The sequence below is a fragment of the Gobius niger genome (genome assembly GCF_951799975.1).
Source record: "Gobius niger genome assembly, chromosome: 20".
Classification (NCBI taxonomy): domain Eukaryota; kingdom Metazoa; phylum Chordata; class Actinopteri; order Gobiiformes; family Gobiidae; genus Gobius; species Gobius niger.
The window spans coordinates 19,436,831-19,455,839 of NC_136871.1; the positions used below are offsets into that span (position 1 = coordinate 19,436,831).

Sequence of the window (19,009 nt, forward strand, 5' to 3'; positions counted from 1 at the left end):
AGCTAGTGTTCCTTCTCATGTTTAAAACATGCACGAGGGGCATGTAGTGGCTATGCGCACTTACTTTTGCTTCAATAGATTTTCTATATTTTTTTGTGAAATCCGCTTCACTGCGCGAGCTTCAGATGAAAAAAAATTGCTTCTATTTTTGAGTTTAGGAGTGGAAAAGGCTGTGCCTCGAGCCGCTTGGCTGGCCGCGCCTCAGCGTGCAGTGTGCACACAAAAGCATGTTCTCACCTGGTAAACAGGACGCGAATTGAAGCGGCCATTGCGCAGAGTGCTTTGCTCATGAATTCACTTCAGAAAACGCGTGCGGTCTGAAACATTCCTAAGAGAGTCAAGGGCTCGTTTTGCAAACAAAAACGGCATGTTGAGCACTTTGCCCCATTCCCTCACTCGTCACCTGCCAACAAACTTTAAAACAAGTTGTTTTCCATGAATATTTACCCTTTAGACATAGGCCTATATCACTCTGACATTGGAATTCAGCACCTAGAGAGGCTGGAGGGTATCCAGTTCTTTAAGTTATTGTGAATGCAGCTGACATCGACCTGAAATCTGTTGTCTTTTAGTGGAGTTACTACCATGTATCTCTCTAGTGATATTATGCTTCATGAAGTGTCCTTCAGGCTGCGCGGAGTGAGAAGCCAGCTGGCATCTGCACGGTTTGTTTAAACAACAGTCTTAAGCTGATCTAGTGGAATCCTCTCGTCTTAGAATGCCTCCACAGTAGACATTATATTTTTGGGGGGTGAAATCCTTTTAGTTATGGCCTGTATTTCTTGAATTCAGCGCAAGTGTGGTATCTGTGACATAGACTGAAACAGATGGTTGTTGTCTTGACCTTCTGAGCAGTTCCACAGTTATTATGCTCACTGTTAGATCATGGATGCTTCCCAATGACGTAGACTAGTTGACAACCTAATTTGTAGCATGCATTTTTTTTTTGGCACTTGGAATGTTTGTGGCTAATTGGGAAGTTGCCATAATTTAGCACTGTCTATTGCTTGTTAAGCTGCTCAAAGAAAAAAAAAAAACAGTGGTGGAACAAAGATAATTGGGAGACAGATGGCAATTCTCAATTGAGTGTGTCTTTTTAAGGTAAGCTCTCAACACTTAGAATCAATGGGCGAGTTAAACACTCTGTGTTCCTCGTGGTGGGGGGTGACATTGCTGCGATACCACCCTCTAGAGCTAGGGGCGACTCCAGGAGAGTAAATATTACATGGGGACTTTACACATTTCAAAAACAATTTAAACGCTGAGAAGAGTATAATCTAATATTTTTGACCACGCAGGTTTATGTTATATTTCTTTTCAAGGTCTTTGCTTTGGGCTTTGATTGACAGGCCCTGGAGCACTGTGGAGGCGTGTTGCTGCTCAACAACACGGGGGCGGAGTTTCCTGCCCTTTTTCGCTTTTTTGGAACAGCTCTGTGGGAGGAGACTGAGCTGCCATCATGGATTCCCTCTCAAATGAAGTAATTCATGTAAAGGGAGAGGAGTGAGCATAAGATGTCTATCATCTTGAATCAGCTGAACAATCCAGTTCAATTCTGCATGCCCTTTCGCACCTGTGCTATAATTGTCGACAGGGAGTACGTTTTTGACTAACAGCACAGGATGCTTCTGTACAGCTTGTGCAGTCTTATCTTATCTTACATGAATGCTAGGATGTTCAAAGAGTGTGCTTTTCTCCAGTGTATATAGGCTGTGCTGAAAAGGACCTCCTGCTTTACAAGTTTTGCCTGAGCACCATCTTTTACATTTTCTCCAGAAACAGGTCTTTCTGGATGCTCCTATTGCCTCGTTTGAACCAAACAACATACGCCAGCATGGATGTTTAACATGGGATAACATGGGATGAAACACTGACCCCGGTTCCCCTGTGGATAGTCTGTCATTCTGTAATTAGGTGCTACTATCGTGGGAGGCGTTGCTGTCCCAATTGACGGAGAGTAATTGGAAGAGGTGGCTAGTATTTTTTTAATGGCCTCTGTGTGACTGGTGTAGTAGAAATGATTATATGGGAGAGCACATGAGACGTAGTAAACTATCAATTTTATTTTCACTTTGGTTCATGTCTCATCCATATCCATTATCATATCTTTGGCAAATCTGGCCGCGGCTTTCTTCGATAATGAAAGACTGGGAGATGACTGGCATTGCACACGCACAATAATCAGTGTGTTTACACGCATGTCAAAATTCAAATTACTGTGTTGTTTTATATTCTAACTCGGGTTTGAGTGAATTTTGAGATGTGTTTCTGTGTGAACACGGCTCTTTCCTCAGCAAGTCTCAAGTATGGTCTTAATCAAAATATGAGCATTATCAGAGAATGCTCTGTGTAAACCTAAGAGTATAAGAGTAACACTTCCAATGGTATACAATAGGACTATGGAACCTAGTCCTGTGGAAGCATAGCTAGACTTTACCATTGTTGAGAGTTTGTTGCCAGGATGATGGTAAATAAACTTCTCTTGCGTTCGACATCGAGAGTCTCCTGCCTCTCTCTCTTTATAACTCTACTAATCGAACACTCATTTCTCTCTTTTTTGTGTTCACGCAGATTTGCTCACCACCTGAGAATGTGTGGGCTTAATCCAGTTTAATCAAACTCTCTGTTCAACTGTGGCCAATCTATGTTCTTGTGTGAAATAATACAGTATACTGAATGAAAAGGAATGTTAAGAGACAAGGAGAAACAAGCATAAAACATTTTACTTGCATTACCTCAAGATGCCTTTCTTCACACTCCTTCGTTGCGTCCCACAATACCTGTTTCTATCAAAATAAAAAAAATAAAAAATGATACAGAGCTCATTCTCGCTTTGAGCTCAACCTATGCTCTGTTAAAAATGTATGCAGCGTCAATGTTTATTTGCGCTTCACTTTTCTTCCCCTTTCTCTTTTCATTTATTCATTAGAGTTTTTCTTTGTCGGGAAAGCTGAATTTCCACAGGGACCTTTTCACAGTCACTGGATCATTGTTGACAAGCCAAGTAGCCCAAAAACCAAACATTGTCGAGGGCTTGGCGTGTGATTTCATTGTTAAAACCTAACTAATCGTCTTTTTGCCTTCTGTTGTTCACAAAGATTAATCCGGATACACGCATCCTTCAAGTCAAACGGTGAAAAGGAACACGCTTGAATTTTAGATGATGTCACATGCTTGTAAAGGCTTCATCCTGCAAGTACCCTCAGATGTGTTCTAAAAATGGTTGATGTGACATGAGCATCTGGAAGTACATAATGGATTTGGTCTTTTCCCTGTCATGCTGCATGACAGAAATGAAGAGACATTAATTGAGTCTTCTTGTCTTTGTTTCTTGTACAATTTCTTGTGCACTGCTGACTTGAATTGACTCTGCCCTCTTCATCTTATCATTAAATGAAATGTAAATGTACAGAGTCAGATGCTAATGCACAGCGTATCAACCAGCTTATTTATCCAGGTTAGCGTTTCTGCAGCATGCAATCTTGTCTCGGCCACAAGCATTTTAGGCTTTCTTTACAGTGATCTCCTGCTCAAAAAGCTTTCCTGTCTGACAGCGGCGTCTTTTCTGCACTGGAAGGATCTGAGTGCTTCTGTGCAATTCTAATCAGTGCAGTGTGGGAAGGGAGGGAGCGAGGTGGAGTAAGGTTAGAGGGACAGAGAAAACTGAGCATGTGTGAGCATTTGTTAAAGAAAAAGGGGCAAAATAGAAGGCAGAGGCACGCGGCGGCGGGGATGGGGCTGAGCTGTGTGTATTTGTGCATTCGTCGCTGTGTTACAGAACAAGAGGCAAGAAGCGAGACACAGTGAGACGGAGAGTGCAAGCCAGGGAAAGAGAGAGAGAGGCAGTGGGAGGGACTGACGGAGAGGTGGTTACGTGGAGCAGCACCCCACTTCATCAGGCAGCATACGGCAGCCCTGCAGTGCGATCACACAGCACGGGGATGGGGCTACGAGACTGACAGCGGGAGAGAGACAGACAGGGAGAAAGCTTGAGGGATTTGCTCGGACGAGGAAGGGGGATGATCAATGACTGTGTTTTCTGTCGTGGATGTTGGAAGGACGTGGCAGCAGTGGATGAGGCTGAGGCAGGTCTGTGGTGTTTCATACTGAAGCAGCCGGCGCCAGGACGTTATGCCCTGTGAGCAGTGAGGGGCAGTGCGTGCCAGCCAGCAGCAGCTGCGGTGACTGCTTATGTGCTGCCTGCACGTCTCAGACAGGCAGGGGATGCAACAAACCTCTGCTCTGAGCAGAGAGGCTGCAAGCCGTACTCAGCACCAAGGTGGGCTGTGGTGGGAGTGGAGAGTGCTTGCCTCAAGAAAGAAGCTAGCTTAACCTGCTTTGAGATCCTGCATAAATCCGCGCCTCACACAGTCTATTGGATCTGTTTGTCTGGTGGATCTGATATTGGAATTAGTGCTTTGAGACATGAAGAGCACATTCTCAGGTGGAGCCTTGCAGTCAGATAACATCTCAGCATCTCTCTGAAGACTCTGGATTTTGGGAGGCAAAGACATTACTGGCATCAACAAGGGCACCAATCTTTTCACCCTGAGGAAAGAATACCTGGAATTTTACAACAGGATTTACACCTGGATCACTAATTGAGGATTTGGCTCAACTTGGAAATTATTTGTGCTTTCTTTTTGGGCGTAGGATATACAATATGTCTACCTGACAATACATCTTTTGACTTTGAAGGGAGGACTACAAATGATTTAAGACATCTTAATTCTTGATCAAAAGTAACACAAGTACCTCATCATACAGATACAGAATGCTGCAACGTTCCATGTATGAGCCGTGCCCTAGCTTTCAAAGAGGTTGACCAATGAAGCCATGGGACACAGCCAGAGCCTTCCAAGTATGTGGTGAAGAGATCCCAAAATTTGGGAAACCTAAAATTATCTTTGTACAAGTAACAAAATGCACTTAGATTTAGTGGCTTTTTGTTGCTGTACACAATATCATAACTATAATGGTCGAACCAAATCTTCTGTAGGTTTTTCTCATTTGTAGTTTTATTTATTTATTTTACAATTTAGACACTTGTATTTCACTCGCTCATCTTCTCACTAAAGGAATGTTTAGTGAGCCGTGTTTGTTGGAAGATGCCATAGTGGCTCAGTCCAACATAACTCAAGTTTCCAAATTTCAGATGGGCTTCCTTCCTTGCACTACCTCCACCCTCGCTTGACATCTTCAGTCAATCACTAACACCCGTAGGTGTAGCCAAGTCCACCCCCTGCAGGGCTTACGTGGCCTGCAGCACTTCCTCTCCTCGTGTGTTTGAATTAGCGGGCGCCCGCCAGTACCGTGGGAGCCCCTCACCCCCAGCCTGGACCCTGTCTCCCCCTCACCCCGCCTGGTGCTGCTGCACTCGGCTCTGCCTCTGCTGGCCGAGGATGATGTGGCAATGCCATGTGTCGTCCTCTGAGTGCCGCTGCTACCGGCTGAACGGCTTCTCCCTGCTGAAGCGCTTCCCTCTCTCGGCAGATGGGGCCTGTGGTAAAGCCCTGGACCAGCCGGTGGGAGAGTGGCTGGAGCACGTGGGTCTGCCGCAGTACGAGAGCAAGTTCCTGCTCAATGGATTTGACGACCTACGGTTCATGGTGAGTCACCTGCAGCATGTCATCTCACGGGTCAGATCCACTTTGCATCACCTTCAGCATGAGGACCACCCACTTATTCTCTTTTACTGCTGTCTTCCAGCACATCACTGTATGAAGCCTTGCCTGATCCTCTCCCCCATTACCCTGCTTACCATTCTCCTTTACCTCTTTGCAAAGCAAGCCCCTGCTTTTATTTATGGTCTGACACTGGATCCTGTTAAAGAGCTGTCACTTATGGCAAGACAAATGATAAGGCAAAGCCATTAACATTTCCACTCATACCTAACTGTTCCCTCCCTCTCTGCTGTTATGAAATTCCCAATTCCAACTTGCATGTAGCTAGATAAGTTGAACATAGTCACATTTTATGGGCGCTCCTGAAATCTAACTAAATCCTGCCGTATGCTCTGCCTGTGTTGCCAATAGCTACGATAATATGTCCAGCATGGCACATTATTATTTAGTCTTGTACAGTAGTCTAATTACTGTAGCATTAAAGTTATTCTCTAAAGGTAATAAACAAGAAGGCTAAAAATTACATTTGTAAAATTGTGTGTCACAGACATGCCTCATCTTACTAAGGAAATTATTAACATTGTGTTTTCAAATTTCTTGTTTCTATAACAACGTTTGTGCATGAATAGTCAGGCCCAAAGGCTGAATGTAAACATTTCTCAGACCATAAAGCAGCATTAGCGCACAGGCTATTACATCAGATTGTCACAGCTGAGTACAGTTAAATGGGACCAGTAAAGTCAGGGGAAGTGATGGTATTCTCTCTGGTGGTTTACTTCCCATTGAGGCTGTAGAAGAGCACCGCATGGACATGTTTTTACACAGAGCACTGTGTAAGCTCGGTTTGGCTTTGTTTATAGCTGACATCATACTGGAGATGTGCTATTCATAGACCTCATATGACACTTATGTAAAGGTCAACATACGGATTACAGCTGGACAAATTCATTTGCTGTTATTAGTTTGGGGGCAAACGTGTGTGCACACATTGTGCTCCATGAGTGAAAACACTCAATTAGCATAATTACCATTCCCAACATCATTACTGTTTTACCTTATTCAATTATGCAAATTAAAACAATAACTTGTTATAATGTTACAGTTTAAATAGAAAATATTGTGCTATTTGTCAGGAGTAAAAACTATAAACAAAAGAAGCTCTGAATCGTAGTTGGATCATGATTATGGATCATTAGGCATTGTGATGTTCATGTTCATTCTACGCCTAATGCGTCTTGAGACGTGATGCATGGAGGAGATAAATCATTAGCTTTACAAGGGAAATTTAACATGGATATTTATATGTGGCAGTGGAGGTTGCCAACAGGGAAAAGGTCATAGAAGTCGTCTGGAATGGGAATGTTTCATATTGTGCCCTTTGTGCCAGACAGGATTTGTATGTGATCAATCTCAGTTTACACTTTGTTTGAGGGACAGAGAAGGAGCTGTGGATGGTGTGTTCTGTGGTTTGGTGTGTTCCTTTCACTTTAAAGTTTAATACAACAACAGATCAATAATGTATGATCAAATGGATCAGGATGAAAGCAGTAATGTAGACTCTTTGATTGTGTCTGCTGTAACGATTTATTTGGTAATCGATTCATCTACCGATTATTATTATTTTACGATTAATCGTTTAATTGCTTGTCTATGAAAGGTGTATGAAAATGTATCTTTTTACCACAAAAAGCTAATGTGGCGCTGCTTGAGCTTTTTTTGATGAAATAAACTTCAAGTGAATGTTTAGTGCTAATTCTGCTTTCTTAATGAGACGCTGACAGATATTTAGGAAATTTACAATGTACAAAACACTACATACCCTAACTTTAAAAACAAAGTGGTTTTTCATTTTTTTTAAATGTAGTGTTGGCTCTATTTGAGTCTGTGTCCATCGATTAGGTGTCGATTAATCGATTAGTGGTTTCAGCCCTAGTCTGCCATAATACACTGTAATAGAATTTATGTCCACCCTGATGTAAATTAACACTGCTTTGAGAAGAGATGCTTTTATCTTAAGTAATGAATCCAATTTTATACAAAAGAATGTTTAAAGTACAGTAGACTTTGCTGGACCTGGAGAAAAGCCATCCCAAATAGAGACTGAACAACTCCACACAACACACAAAATGATAATTTAATGAGTTAGCTTCATGAAACAGTTAATATCAAATGCATTTTATTGGTTGATTGTTTCATCTTTACTGAAGCATGATCAGTGTCCCCATAAACAGATAAGACCAGACCCTTATAGTCTAAAATGAGGCTGAAATACATATTATTGTCATACCTTTGATATAATCCTAAAATGAGAACAACATTCAAAAAAATTACAATGTGCTGTTGAAACACTCTTGACTAATCCTTGCTATTTTATGCTCTTTACTACTGTGGATCAGAGACAGCATTTAATATGCAAATACGTCAGATTACTAACCAGATAAAGTCCCATCTTACTTTCGTACCACACAGTGTTTACAGCCAATATGTCACATGACTGGCTTGTAAAGTTGCCTCCAGAGGTAGAGAGCAATACTCACATGAGCCGACCTCTGCATGTGCTGATTGCTCTGAGATACAGCTTTTGAGGGATCATGAATTATGAACAGCCGTGTGCCCATTCTCATCATTTTCATGCAATTGTTACAATTGTGGGCCTCATTCATGGCACCAGAAGTGGGGCGCCTGTAGACTTTGTTCTTACACATGATGTTTACTCTAGAATTATTTTATTTTTGTCACTGTATTTTACAGTACTCAGCAACACGACAATATGAACCACAAATGTGTGACGTTACATTGATTTTTCCATTCAATTTCTGTATTTATGAGGAGGGTCTGTAAAGACTCAAAGTAAAATCAATGTTACATTTTAAGTTCCTTTTTTTTTCCCTTACTGACAATTGGTGGAACAGACGTTTATTTGTATAGTGCTTTACACATGACACAAGTCTGCAAGTGCTTCACACAGTGTAGGGAAGTTGTACTTCATTCACTCCACACACGGTATGTAGCCACAGTTTCCCCTGGGGTTGACTGAAAGAACCACGACCGCACACATCTGCGCCCACATCATTCAACCTGGCCTATTATACATGTTTTTAGTGGTAGGGGAAACCAGGAAACCTACACAGACACAAGGAGAGCAAACCTGTGGGGCCATCCTAATCCACTGTTGCACTAACTAAATGCATTTAGTTAGATGAAGGACTACCCTAGTTGTATCTGCAAGTCAACTCAGATTAGATCAAACTATCAGGGCTCGCATGCTATGTAAGAACTGAACCATACATTCCCATCACATATTTTAAACACGGCATGAAATAATTCGTTTGGCGAGTCTACCGAGGCATCATCAAACTTCAAAACTGTGTTAACAAAAGTGAAAGTCTATTTTGGGACCCCCTTACATCAGAGCCGCTTCGTTTTGACCTTTATTCTAGCGATCAGTGAGTAATCTCCAGACTGCACCCTGATACAAGGCTCTGAATACTGCTGCATTGTGCTCTGAAGCCAATCCAATGAGAGCGATTGAGTAAAGACTACCCAACGTTTTAACATTCTTGGCCAGGAAGACTCCATCTGCAGTAGCGATCCCAGGGAGAAACCACTAACCTCTGCTCTCTTCTTAAGCCTTGTCAAGGAACAGAATTAGCCAAATACAACTCGCAAGATAACAAATCTAAATGTGTAATGTCTAAATAGTTTTGTCATTTCGTTTTAAGTACTCATTTGTAGTGTTGCATTCTGGCCAAAAAGGATCTGCCTATAAAAGTTCATCATCACAAATAAGTTCCCACGGATCTGAAAATCTGTAGAGAAGTGAACACTAGAGTCTTAATCTAAAGCGTGTGATACATTTTACAAATCGCTAAAATCATCTTTTCCGGTGGTTCTTTTGAAACACCAAAGCTGACTGATCTTGTTGACGCTATTTCCCCAGCCTTTGTTTGCTGGGATTCGCTCACGATCAGATTGATTACTCCTGGCATGCGCAATTTATTTGACTTCATTGTCCTCCCACTCGGGTGTTACAGCTTGTGTCAGGGAGGTGCCTCATGCGTGTCTATGGCGTGGCCTCACACTCTTATTAACATGCTCCTGTTTGGTCACGGCACATATTCTCCTGGTTGAATGTCATGCTCCTGTATTCAGCTCTCGTTTACTGCACCACACCGTCTTCCGCAACCTCTACAGTCTGTCCTGTAGAGACGGCGATAATAGATTTCTTTTCTTGTCCTCACTGTGTATTCAGTCCGCGCATGTCTGATCCTGCATGTGTGTAATGTATGCATACGTGGTGGTCTGCGTGTGAATGTGTTTATTTGTATGTCTCTATCTGGATGTCTCTGTGTCTGTGCCTGCGCAGGGAAGTAACGTGATGGAGGACCAAGATCTCAGAGACATCGGGATCACTGACCCGGGACACCGAAAGAAAATCCTCCACGCCGCACGCAGCTTGCCTAAGGTACTTAACATCAGAGCGCCGAGGTGGGACAGTGACAGATAGCACCTTAGGAAGAAGAGGGGACTCAGAATACATCATCATAAATGGAGCAGATAAGCCAAAAACTAAATAAAATGACTAATGTGGTGTATTGTGGGTGAACATGGCCTATTTCTCTTAGGGAAGCGTGGCTGAAAAGGGCTTGTTATCTTGCCATTAAAATATACACAGGAAATAGATGTCTTTGTCTGTGAGGGTGGGTCATCAATCTTTCCTGAAGCAATCTTCCACTCATTACAGATAAATGCACTGGATACTGTGTTTCACTTGATGTACATAGTTTATTTGTGCCACCAGCAGGTTTAGTCCTTCAGCCACAGTATTATAATAATGTACTGTAGATATGTACGATACATAATGCAAGCATCTTAAAGGAATAGGCCACCATTTTTAACATACTGAGATATGTTCTCACTTTAGCTTAGACGAGTTGATGTGTAACTGTCTGGTCATTGTGCGTGCGCTCAGTCACGCAAATGTTGTGAGCATTTAGCCTCTTCCAGCATAGGTATAACTCAAAACTGGGGTGATGTTAGAAGCTACCAAGCTGCTCCACGTTTCCCCAATTTAAATACAGCTATGTGAAAAGTTACATGATCCACGTCTAGTAACACAAAATTAAAGGGACTATACAGAGTTTGAAAATGTTAAAATCATGTCTTTTCCTCCCCCTAAATGTTCCAACATTGTCTTAAGGCAGGGGTAGGCAAGTTTGTGTCATGGAGGGCCGATTTTCTTCATTTCCAAAACGCCAAGGGCCGAAACTCAAAATTGTAGCCCAAAGTAAAGCACAAATTTAAGTTTTGCACATAATATATGACCTAATACAGTGTTTTGCTGGGAAATGTTCACATTTTAGAGTCCTTTTCAAGTATTTGGTCTCTTTATGAATAAATGTTTCTTCAAAATTCTCTTTGGGGCCAAAGACTTTATGCTGGAGGGCCGAATTTGGCCCCCGGGCCTGACGTTGCCTACCCCTGTCCTATTGTGTAGAATGAGCCCAGACCTCTTCACCACAACTGCCTCTAAAATCCTGCACTGTCACTCAAAACGGTGTTCATTTCGGGTCCGAATTGCCGTCATGCACGCGCTTAATATAGAAGGTGCAGTTACACGTATGACCTGAGGTGGCAGTAGTGAGTATAAAATGGCTAACTTGCATCTAGCCCTTTAAACATGTCAATTTTTTAAGTGAATAAAAAGGGGTACTATATTGCAAGGCGTAGTAACACCATAGGAGCATTTCAGTGTAACGTGATGTTTATGTAACGTCATGTTTAATTTTGTGTGGCTAGACTTGCATCGTGTAGCTTTTCATGTAACTGTATTTAAATAGGGGAAACGTGGAACAGCTTGGTAGCTTCTAACTTCACCTCTGTTTGGAGCTATACTGTACCTATGCTAGGAGAGGCTAAATGCTAACAACATTTGCGTGACTGAGCGCACGCACCAACACCAGACAGTTACGCATCAACTCGTCTAAGCTAAGATAAGAACATATGTAAAAACGGTGGCCTGTTCCTTTTAAGAGTCAGTTGTCTTTGAGTGACTGGTGGTGGTCGGGGGCCGACGGCACAGATTGGCAGATTAATAATCAGCCGAGTCTCCTACAGTCTCTTATCCTCGTGTGAGCCCAGATTGAAGTACTCTCTGCATCTGGAATTTTTGCAAACCTGCTGCAAGGGGAAACTTTATTTTTTGACGGTAAAAAAAAAATTCATCAAGTACAATTTTATATTTGTTTGTTATTTGGAGAGATTGTGTGTGTAAATATAAAGTGTAACTGAGGAAAGAGAATCCCGTGTCACCATTGTTTGCTGTATTGTCATATTTTTTATATTTTTGGTTATATAATACACTGCATTGTAACACAGTATGATTAGATAACATCCGATTTACTAGAATTGTTTGCTTCTTTGCTTACTAATGCGCTCCTACTGTGCCTTGTTCAGGTGAAGGCACTGGGCTGTGACGGCAACACGTCTCTTGCCTCTTGGCTGGATAGCCTTGGACTGCATGAGTACCTGCCCAACTTTCTCACCAGTGGCTACCGCACGCTGGAGTGTGTTAAAAACCTGTGGGAACTGGAGATTGTCAATGTATGTATTCTTTTGTGCGTTTGTTTTACAACTAAATGATTTGTTGCATCTTGTGTATCCATGTATAAAACAAAACAAATGCAACAAATGTGCTTAAGTAACAGAGACATGCAAATGATATGTCTGGTGCATAAATATAATTCTGAAATTATGCAGTAATTAGCAGAAATAGGCATCACACCTAAATGAAAGTTATGCATGCTAACAGAAAATATCTTCATTTTGATTTATCTGTGTGGAAATGGCTTAACTTTAACATCATTAGTGATCACAAAGAGTAAACGTTTGCCACTTTGGCTGCACATGTAGAACATCAAGCATGTATGTTAATTTATCTGTTATTCCCTCAGGTGAATTCCGCTGTTTTTATGTTGATACATGGCAAAGAAAATGCAAAAATAGATGCAGATTTCGCTTCATCCTCATTAGTTAAAGATGCAATATGATAAAAGAATATAATTAATTTTCTAAAACGACAGATTATACACTATTGTAGCATTTTTCTTTATTGTAATTATAGTTGAAAAGTTTAATTAGTTAACGGTCAGTAGTTAGTTGCTGTTTATTGTGAATGCAGAGTTGCATCTCGATGTATGTAGCTTTTTGACTACATTTGTCGTTCTGTCTAAGCCGTTGAACTATAGAGTGGTGGAGTTTCACGTCACTGGTCTTTTAGGGCACAAAGGGAAAGAATATGTAGCATTTGCATTCCTTCCCTCAATGTTTATACAGTATGTAAAGTGGAAACAAGGCCAGAAGCCGCAGTAAGTGTTGTAAATGCAGTGCGGGGATTCTTGTGTCCAGCAGACTGTGTTGTTCTGGTTGGGAAGAGAAGCAGAACTGCCTCACAGCATCTTGGCACAACTCGCTTCGCTGCTACGGTCTTTGCTTACTTTTCATTCCCTCCCTGAAAATAAATATTAGCCAATAAACAAAAAAAAATCAGAAAGTTGGATTCTATCTTCATATTGTCCAAGAACCAAAAAGCCTCCAGACATGATTCATTTAGCTGATGTGGACACAATTTTTAAAGTCAGAAACTTGCACTCCGCTATCAAACCGTGAGAGTCGTAGGTAGTTGAGTAGAATCTCTCAGTTCTTGGCTAAATGCTTTTCTCGCCCCTCCCACACATCCCATTTGTTCACTTGTGTTTATTAGAAGCACATCTCAGCCGGAGATCATATTTTGAGACAGAGTTGAGACACGAACAAGACGGATCGCCAAGCTAACACTAGTGTTAATTTTAGCCTCTGGCTTCCTGGTTCACGCTGGAGGAAAATGTGCTATGTTTTGACACACAACAGCAAACATGGTCTGTTTTTCTTTCAAAATTGTCACTGTTACAATGTAGATCAAGAGAGAATGTGGCTACAAACAAATAAACAACGCTCCAGATTTTTATCCATGTGATAATCTAGACAGGCATTGGTACTTTTATTTAGAATGGGAAGGGAAAACAAATGTTTGCCTTTATTTGTAGTTGGCAATTAAGTCCAAAATGTTAAAGTTACTAAATTAAGTACATAAGTAAGTGCTTTTATTAATCTCTGTAGAGAAATGTGTTCCCTGCATTTGACGCAATGTCGCTGGGGCGACCTGTAGGAGCAGTGGGCTGTTAGCGTGGGCCAGCGCTCAGGGAGGTAAGTAGGGTGAAGTGTCTTCCCCAAGGACACAACGACAATGTGACGACCCGCTCTTCCAACTGTGCCACTGTACAACAGCGCCTCCTGGGTTTGTCCCTGTTTCAGAGCGTGGTGTCCTGCACTAGTCAGCTCCACCTCCTCCTTGTTCCGCTTCCTCCACTCCACAACAGTCTTTCACCATCGTCTCTTGGTTTGTCCCTTCCTTGTCTCCTGTAGCGCCTCTTGTGACGCCTCCACTGTGCTGCAGGTGTGGTGAGCTCTTCAGTGTTTCAGAAGAAGCAATAAAGTCAACTCAATTCAATGCTTAACATACTCAAGTATTGTAATGTTTTTATTATGTAGTTCTGCATTAGGCTAATTAATGTATTTTTGTTGCTATTTTTACTGAATACATCTCTTTGATCTTTGTTGATTATAACAGCAACACATTCTACACATTCTAAACAAATTGCATTTGTTTCAATGTTATGAAACTACAAATAATCCTAAAAGTCCAAAAATGGATCTTGAGTCATAGTGGACCCCGAGAAGAAGATGGTGCAGTACTTTAAGCTTATGGCGAAACAGATTGAGGCTAAATTATTGACGAGAGTGGTTTGAGTTTGCCTGTGGATGGCTGCCAGTGCAGGCGGCGTGTCACCATCTCTGTGTCAGTGTTCTTCAGATAGATCACCATTAGCTCGCACAGGATAAATGCTTGTATTTGAGCCACTGATGTGACAAGTCTGTGAAAAGTAACCTTGCGCCGATGCTGTTTTGTGCAGGTTCTTAAAATTGGTCCACTGGGTCACCGCAAAAGGATCATTGCCTCCCTCGCCGAGAGACCTTATGAAGAGGCGCCCACAAAGTCCCGTCGTCTCTCTCCAATTTTGGTAAAAATCCATGAAGCAGAAATTGATATAGTGAAAGTTAATATAGTCTGACTGGAAGATTATTTAACAGGCATTATACACTAGTGACTTAAAATAGTGCAGGAAAAATTCAAAAGCTAAATATTATACTACATAGATTCAGTGCACGCATAAGGTTTTTGACAGGAAGTGCAATAGATCCAGCCTAAATTGGCAGATTTTATTTTATGTTTTCCTCTGGAGCCAACACATTAGGAAACAACACATTAGTTTTCTTGTGTAAGTCATATTGATTTTGATATTGTGTGTTTCATTGTCAATGTAACCACCCTGTAACCACAATATTGGATTCTTATTTTGTAATTCACTAGATATAGGCTGTTAGATAGGTCTATAACTGTGGCTATTGAAAGACTGTTGTACTTGATGGTCCAGCCATGGTGTTGTTTACTCTGTATATTAGCTATTCTTTCTTAAATGAAAATGGGGCAGGCTGCACACTGAGGAGTAATTCCTTGTCAATGGGATTTTGAGGAAATGGGTTTATTTCTGTCATCTGCAAAATCTACTTTGGGAGTGAGATTCTTCAGTATAATTTGTTCACATCAGTTTCCCTAGGCAGATTAAAACACCAAAGAAAAGGAGAGAGAATTGAGAATCTCTATGGAAGATGATCTTTTGTGGGGGATTAAGCCTGGCTGTAGATCAGGAAAGCCAGACATAAAGCAGCTCATTCATCTGTCTTGCCTGTTTTGTTTGTGGCAGTTCCATGACCTGCTGACCCAGGGCAACACGCCCCTGGGGCAGCTCGATCCCTACACGAGTCGCTCCATGGACATGCTCCTGCCCCTGACTGAGTCCGACCGGCGGCGCAGGGGCTTTGATCAGGACTGTAGCGTTTCTCTTCGCTCATACAGCGAGAGGCCAAGATCTGTGGTACGGTTTTACCCAGGTTTTAAATTCTGGTCAGATTTCAATATACAGTAGCTTTAAGTGTGATTCCTCTTGCTCTAAGTTGCATCACTCTTTATGTTTCTGTAAAGGAAAGACAAAGTGACAGACAGAAAGATCGTTTTCACCTTCGACCTTCAAGCCATTCTGCTACCTATGCCACAGTGTCTGCTTGGCATCACCAACCTGAAAAACTCATCCTGGACTCTTGTGGATATGAGGCTACTGTATGTTACATTCTTCTGTATTTCATTGTTCATCGTCACTTTGTATAACATTTACCAAGTAATGATGGTTTGTTCATTTGTTTTAGTATTTAGGTTCATTGATAATCAGGGATCTACGTGGGATTGAGTCTACGCAAGATGCCTGCGCTAAAATTAGGGTAGGTATCTAAATAACAGTTTTAATTATTCTAAGCCATTGGGCACTTTATTCAATGACATTCTGAATTGTAATGATTTCAGAAATCAAAGGATTCGAGAAAGGGTCCTGTTATCATATTATCAATTACATATAGAGGTGTCAAGTTCATTGATGCAGCCTCAAAGGTAAAGCATGGACCTGCCTATTGATCGAACACGAACTGACTTTTTCAATGCCATGGTTTTCTGTCTCTAGACCATACTTGCGGAGCATGAGATCAGAAACATTTCTTGTGCTGCACAAGATCCAGATGACTTATGCACATTTGCTTACATTACCAAGGATCCGAAGAGTGGTCACCACTTGTGCCATGTCTTCAGCACTGTTGAAGTGGTGAGTGGCTCAATCCCGTTCTCTGCTCTTCTATCCATTTTCAATGCCCCCTGTGCCTTCTGATTCTGACTGATTACATAAAGAGCATTTATGTTTTCTGATGATGAGAAATTTATGAGGGCAAAGTGGGAAGTCAGGTATCCCACAGGAAAGCAGCGTGTAGCCTCACTGTTCCTTGATTGACTCTACGTTTTGCTCAGTTTAAGCCCTGATCCTGCTATGTGACATTTCCCTTCACATGCTCAAATCATGCAGATGTCTATTAAACCTCATACCCGTGAAAGGTCAATGACAATTTTCCTTCTTTGGTGAAGATTTAATCAGCTCATGTTTAAGCTGAATTGTGGCGATCATAAACTGCCTTTGAGCCAAGATGCCTGACAATAAAGGGCCGGCATGATGAAGAAATAATTGAACTAATGTGTATTGTAAGCAGTCTATCCACAGAACTAGTTTGTTGACTTGCTGAAACCAAGAACATAATTGATTTGTTCTCATGTAACAGTAGTGTATGTAAGAGTAATAATAATGATAACAATAACACATTTTCTCTAATAAAACAAATACACTTTATTAGTTTTTAGACATTCAAAGTTGCCAACCATGGAAGCCATGCACAACCAGGAGTATACCTAAGAAACACATTTATTTTCTCTTTGTGTTACCAGACTCAGACATATGAGATCATCCTAACGCTGGGACAAGCCTTTGAGGTGGCCTATCAAGTGGCCATGCAGTCTAGAGCCAGGCAGTACGCCCAGATGTCGACCGTGAACCCTGAGGTCACTGAGGCTAAAACCAGTCGGCCTATGTCCCAGTCCTGGAGCAACATCCGCAGATCAGCAGTGAGTAACAGCCTGCAGCGTAAACCCTTCAGGAAGAGGAGCGTGGCAGAGTTCTTGTGAAAATAGCACAGAAATTTGTTACATAGACCTCCTGACCAACTTTTCCCCACCACTAAACACTCACTGGGCCACCTACTTACTGCCGTCTGCGAGGTGAAAGTGATGAATCATTAGAGCTTAGCCGTTCCAGCATACTCTCTAACTCTTTGAGTCACCCAGAGAAGCTGCAAATACATGTTTTCCTTCTTCCGTGGAAATGATGAATGAGCAGTTTTATGTTTATTTTCTCCTATTATATGCCTCCCCCGGAGGTGATGCTAGAGGCCTTGATGCTACTGGTTGGACCCAATCACTTCACTATTGGCTGACCACGTTGTGCAGCCAGAGCCATAAACTGATGCAATGACCTCTCAGGATGCATGACGAACACTCACCTGATAGAGCTGCACTCTGGACACACTTGATGCTTATGCACTTTCACAAATCACTTTTTTACAACCTGTTCGCACTTTATATATGGAGTAATTACAGAGTGGCATAATGAGACAGGCTGGTTTATAATCTTTGAATTAGTAGGTCTGCTATTCCTCATAATTTACAAGCAGGTTTCTTGAAAGTCAGATTAAAGCAGTACTAAGTAACATGTTTACCTTAATAAATCCTCTCCGTAGACCCTGTGGGGGTAATACAAGTGTTTATGGGATGACTGGAGGGTCTTTCATCTCCCCCTGGTGTCTCTGGCCAGAAAACCATGTTTGCAACTTGACTGCCACCGGTGCAGAGAAAGCAATACATACTAATGGAATCACGAAGAAGAAGCTAACAGGCTAACGGACAAAGCTAACTGCGGGCTAACGTCACTTTAAACAGTATTTACAGCCAGGTTTGAGTGAAAAAAAATATTTCCATTGTATAATTGGATGTACAGTAACCCTCTCTCCCTTCGCCTTTCCTGTCAGCGTAGTATTTACTCTCCAAGACATGTAATAAGTTAAAAAAATCGTAACTTGCAACGACACCTGCAGTTGCGCTTATGGCCTCTAGGGGGAAGAGTTACTAAGTACTGCTTTAAATGAATGACTGCAAACCACAAAATGTATTTTTTTTCACTTTAGTGTTAAAGCAACACTACATGTATTTCTGATGGAGTTAAAAGGAATTATTTAAAATCACGATTTAATACAAAATGAATAAATTCTTAAAGAAGTACTTGGACATTTACATAAAATTACAGCAGTTTGTTCACGTTTACTAGAGGCTGAAATCTTTTTCTTATTCTCTGTAAACCATTATATTCACAATCATTGACAACGACTAACTACAGAGCTTAAACGCATTATGAGACTAAAACTTGGTGTTGCTTTAACCGAATGCCACTGCTGCCTCGGGGTTAGTCCACATTTGAATTGCGGTCCCTCTGCGGTGGCCTGTTTTAACATGTCTTTGTTCTTGTCTTCTTGGTGCCTGCGTCCCAGGGTGCCCCTCTGCTCGAATGCCGCTGCTGTCACTGTCACACGTGTACTACCCACCGCCCCTCCTTCCTCCCGTTGCACTCTGTTAGCCCTGGAGTCCAGGTCCTTCTCTTTCCTTGCCTTTTTAACCCTGTAGTTTTCATATCTGCTTGCACATCATTCTTGCCACGACTTAATTTTCCTTACAGTGCACTTTCTATGGCTTAATTTGGACTCCTACTAATTCAAACACAAATGGTTTTATCATCCTTATTTTCTCA

The 19,009-nt window shown here is 41.7% G+C and overlaps 2 protein-coding genes across 8 annotated transcripts in view; both read left to right on the forward strand.

Moving 5' to 3' along the window:
- The window catches only part of snrpc (small nuclear ribonucleoprotein polypeptide C), a 48,034-nt gene that overhangs the window by 27,135 nt on the left and 1,890 nt on the right, over positions 1-19,009 (forward strand). The window lies entirely within an intron of this gene.
- anks1ab (ankyrin repeat and sterile alpha motif domain containing 1Ab) overlaps positions 1-19,009 on the forward strand; it is a 30,432-nt gene that overhangs the window by 7,188 nt on the left and 4,235 nt on the right. For 3 of the 7 annotated variants that reach the window (XR_013793969.1, XM_079579037.1, XM_079579035.1), the window contains exons 3-13: positions 5,494-5,609; positions 9,991-10,089; positions 12,081-12,227; positions 14,636-14,743; positions 15,488-15,658; positions 15,766-15,900; positions 15,987-16,058; positions 16,141-16,224; positions 16,295-16,432; positions 17,101-17,277; positions 18,738-18,851. Coding sequence is in view for 6 of the 7 variants with exons in the window: in XM_079579037.1 (XP_079435163.1) it covers positions 5,494-5,609; positions 9,991-10,089; positions 12,081-12,227; positions 14,636-14,743; positions 15,488-15,658; positions 15,766-15,900; positions 15,987-16,058; positions 16,141-16,224; positions 16,295-16,432; positions 17,101-17,277; positions 18,738-18,851 (1,361 nt within the window). In the remaining variant the exon portion in view is untranslated. Of the gene's footprint in view, positions 1-3,692; positions 4,862-5,493; positions 5,610-9,990; positions 10,090-12,080; positions 12,228-14,635; positions 14,744-15,487; positions 15,659-15,765; positions 15,901-15,986; positions 16,059-16,140; positions 16,225-16,294; positions 16,433-17,100; positions 17,278-18,737; positions 18,852-19,009 lie in introns of those variants that run through there. The other 4 variants (XM_079579038.1, XM_079579036.1, XM_079579040.1 and 1 more) reach the window with 3 other exon arrangements.